At 46.6% G+C, this 3,017-nt stretch overlaps 2 protein-coding genes across 2 annotated transcripts; one reads left to right on the top strand and one right to left on the bottom strand.

The window, feature by feature from the left end:
* The first annotated feature begins 81 nt into the window (after positions 1 to 81).
* LOC6527662 (rabenosyn-5) lies at positions 82 to 2,171 on the top strand. Its single transcript, XM_002088712.3, has 4 exons — positions 82 to 229; positions 286 to 1,112; positions 1,176 to 1,786; positions 1,854 to 2,171. The coding sequence occupies exons 2-4, from the start codon at positions 446 to 448 to the stop codon at positions 2,091 to 2,093; spliced, it is 1,518 nt and encodes a 505-aa protein (XP_002088748.1). The 5' UTR covers positions 82 to 229; positions 286 to 445; the 3' UTR covers positions 2,094 to 2,171.
* On the bottom strand, positions 2,160 to 2,828 carry LOC6527663 (acyl-CoA-binding protein homolog). The gene is made up of 3 exons (XM_002088713.3): positions 2,677 to 2,828; positions 2,490 to 2,604; positions 2,160 to 2,430 (listed from the first exon to the last, which is right to left on the bottom strand). The coding sequence occupies exons 1-3, from the start codon at positions 2,689 to 2,691 to the stop codon at positions 2,288 to 2,290; spliced, it is 273 nt and encodes a 90-aa protein (XP_002088749.1). The 5' UTR covers positions 2,692 to 2,828; the 3' UTR covers positions 2,160 to 2,287.
* Positions 2,829 to 3,017: the final 189 nt, after the last annotated feature.

The raw sequence follows: 3,017 nt of genomic DNA, 5'->3' as shown, positions 1-3,017 counted from the left end.
CATTCACCATGGAAAGCTTTCGACCAGGGCTGCAACGGATATAAAAATGAGCAGACAAAACTATAAAATATTTAAGAACTTTACATATAACTATTTTTATCTTGCGCCATATATAGCCATTGTATAAGAAAACTCAAATAATGTGCAAAATGACCAAAATATGGCACCTGCTGCAGCCCTAATTCTCGCATATTCCTGTGAATGACAATTGGGCAAGAACAAGAGTGAGGTAGGCAAATCTTGATTTGTAGAAATATTTATTTTTAAATAAAAATGGATTTCTAGAAACGCTGACCGTATTATTCGAGATAGCGGCTACAAGTGGCGTAGGTCGCGAAATGTCACTGATTTAGGACAAGTGGAAAACCCTTAAACCAACTTTTTTTTGAGGAGGAGACCACAACAAAACACACCCACCAAATTATCCAGATTACTCATCGCCGGAATGTCTGGAAATCCTTTTGATAGCGACGAAGATCAAAGCTCGGCCAGTGGAGAGATACTGGAGGGCTTCCTATGTCCCATTTGCCGGGCGGATCTCAAATCCATCGATGTGCTCACAGATCATTTTGCCCGCCAGCACGCCGAAGAGGAGGCGGCCCTTAAATCCTTCAAAGACATTTTTACGAAGGCGAAAAAGAAAATCCTAAACCCCTTTGAGGATGAAAAAGGGACTTCTGCATCCTCGCCTGCAGGGTCCTCATCTTTAGGGGCGGCCAAGAATCCCAATGGCAACGGAGATCGCAATGGACCCAGCAATGCACGCTCCCGTCTAAATGTTTTTAACCATATGTCCAGGCAGCAGGCAGGTGCCGAGTGCTCCCACTTCGATTACTTTCAGTCCATTCGCAATCCACGACTGGAGCGATATGCTAGCGAAACGAACAAGTTAATCATTCGCTTGCACCGCCTGCTTAAGGATCTGCCCGCTGATTCAGTGCAGCGGCGGCAGCACGAACAACAAACGGTTGCCTGGCTGGACGGTAGCTCCGTCAAGTTGTGCCCCAGCTGTGCCAAGAGTTTCCACATCGCTCGGAGACAACACCACTGCCGATTGTGCGGAGGCATAATGTGCAATGATTGCTCTAAGTTCCTGCCCCTGGATGATGCCCGTTAGTACCCCCAAAAATTGAGACATGTTTTGAAATTTGACTTATTTGATTTAAATCCCGCAGTGCAACTGGCCAGTCTCTCCACCACAAGAAGCGAGCCCCTCCAGCAGCTGCATCAACACGAGAACGCCATCCGGCTGTGCGAGCACTGCCTTTGGCTGCTGGACACGCGAAGGGATATGCACGAAAGTCGCACTTGTCGCCCACTCCTCGTTCAGGTCTATGAACAAATTCGTCAGCTACAAAAAGAAGTGACCCCGGATCTGGACATGTATCTAAAAATCATTAATAGCCTGAACGAAGGGGACACCATATTCACGCTGGCGGATGCTGGAGCTCTGCGCGGCAAGATTGGACAAGTGGCGGAGGCCATGGACATGAGGAGCAAGCGCATTCTAGCCATATTTTGTGAACCAGGTAGCCGGGAGGAGGCATTGAAGAAGGCCATTCGGTTGGGCTGCATCCAAGCCATTAAGGAACGTATGCTATCGCTGCCACCACTGCCAGAGGAGTCACACATACGCCAGATGCAAGAGCGTAGACGCATGGAAACCGAGCAGCGTATCCTTACCGAGCAGCGCATGGCCATGGAAGCCTACGAGCGAAATAACATGACAGCTAACCAATCCGGAGTTGGAGTTCCGGGCCCGGAAAGCGGATCCTTTGCCCAAGGGGTATGTAGCTGACGAATCTAGGCAAGGCTCTTCCTGTAATCTCTGTGATTCCATTTTTGCTCCACAGTCTGATCTTCAATCCCTAACAAACTGGTCGGCACCGCAGGCGGCAAGCAAATCCAGCCTGGACGATCCGCTGATTGAGCAGATAAACATCATAAAGGGCTACATCAAACAGGCTCGTCAGGACATGAACTTTGAGGTGGTGGAGACGCTGGAGCTAAATCTTCGCGAGCTACAGCGTGAGGTGTACGAGCGACAGCGCCAGTCCCAGGGCAGCACCGCCGCCTCACCCACGGAGGCCTAAGCAGTATCCTATATAATCCTATATAGTTAAATGTATATCCATTCCCTCTATGACAAATTACATGGCTTACGTTACAAATCTGTGGTGTATATTGTGCGAAAAATCTAGATTTTTTGGGAAGTTTCTGTGAATCAAAAATTGTGCGTTTGACGACAACTGAGACTATAAAATGCTATTTCCTTTGTTGATTGAGTCTAGGACTTTAGACCAACGGCAGCGATCAGTGCCTTGACCTTGGTGATGTAGGCGGCCTGGGCGTCAGCATTGCTCAATCCCTTTCGGTTGTTCCACGCCTCCCACTTGGCCTTGCCCTTGAAGTCCAGGAAGCCGGGCTTATCTGCATTGGATTTGAATTATCGATGTTGCAACGGAGTGGGTACTATGCCCGAGGCCTACCTGTATTGCAATCGCCCACTGTGGCCTGCTTGTACAAGCTGTAGAGCTCCAAAAGGTCATTGTCCCCGGGTGTGGTGTTTAGGTTCTTCACATCCTCGGCCGCCTGGTTGAACTCCTGTGTTGGTTAAGTTAAAGTAGGTTCAAACAATGGTGCAATTACGAATTTTATGTTTGTTGCCCAATTCACCTGCAATTCGGACATTTTTTCTACTATTTCTATCTAGCGGAAGTCTTTGGAAAAAAATTGCACGATTTTATTTGACTGAATCTATCGGCGCTTATCGATATCTCGTCTATTTTTTTGTGTGACCAACAGTTTTGCAACTTAAAAACGACAAGCAGTTGCTTTTTATTTCACGAGTCTGGCAGCCTCTTATTCGAATTAAACTTAACAAACATAAAATAATTCTGAGTTTAAGATGATACAACGAACTTAAATTCATAATTGAGACGATAATTAAGATATTATGTTATGATTGGTAGAATGTTTCCTGCAAAAACAAATGTGTAATGAATAACAACATATGA

Source organism: Drosophila yakuba, chromosome 2L (assembly GCF_016746365.2).
Source record: "Drosophila yakuba strain Tai18E2 chromosome 2L, Prin_Dyak_Tai18E2_2.1, whole genome shotgun sequence".
NCBI classification, from domain to species: Eukaryota; Metazoa; Arthropoda; class Insecta; order Diptera; family Drosophilidae; genus Drosophila; species Drosophila yakuba.
Note: the sequence above shows the minus strand (reverse complement) of the source record. Positions and strands in the feature narration are given on the sequence as shown.

What these genes read in the sequence shown, in the direction of transcription:
- LOC6527662 (XM_002088712.3), top strand. Translation starts at nt 446, where the DNA reads ATGTCTGGAAATCCTTTTGATAGCGACGAAGATCAAAGCTCGGCCAGT. An exon ending in CCTGCCCCTGGATGATGCCC is followed by an intron (nt 1,113 to 1,175) that starts GTTAGTACCCCC and finishes TAAATCCCGCAG; the next exon opens with TGCAACTGGCCAGTCTCTCC. An exon ending in GCGGATCCTTTGCCCAAGGG is followed by an intron (nt 1,787 to 1,853) that starts GTATGTAGCTGA and finishes TTTGCTCCACAG; the next exon opens with TCTGATCTTCAATCCCTAAC.
- LOC6527663 (XM_002088713.3), bottom strand. An exon ending in AGTGGGCGATTGCAATACAG is followed by an intron (nt 2,431 to 2,489) that starts GTAGGCCTCGGG and finishes AATCCAATGCAG; the next exon opens with ATAAGCCCGGCTTCCTGGAC.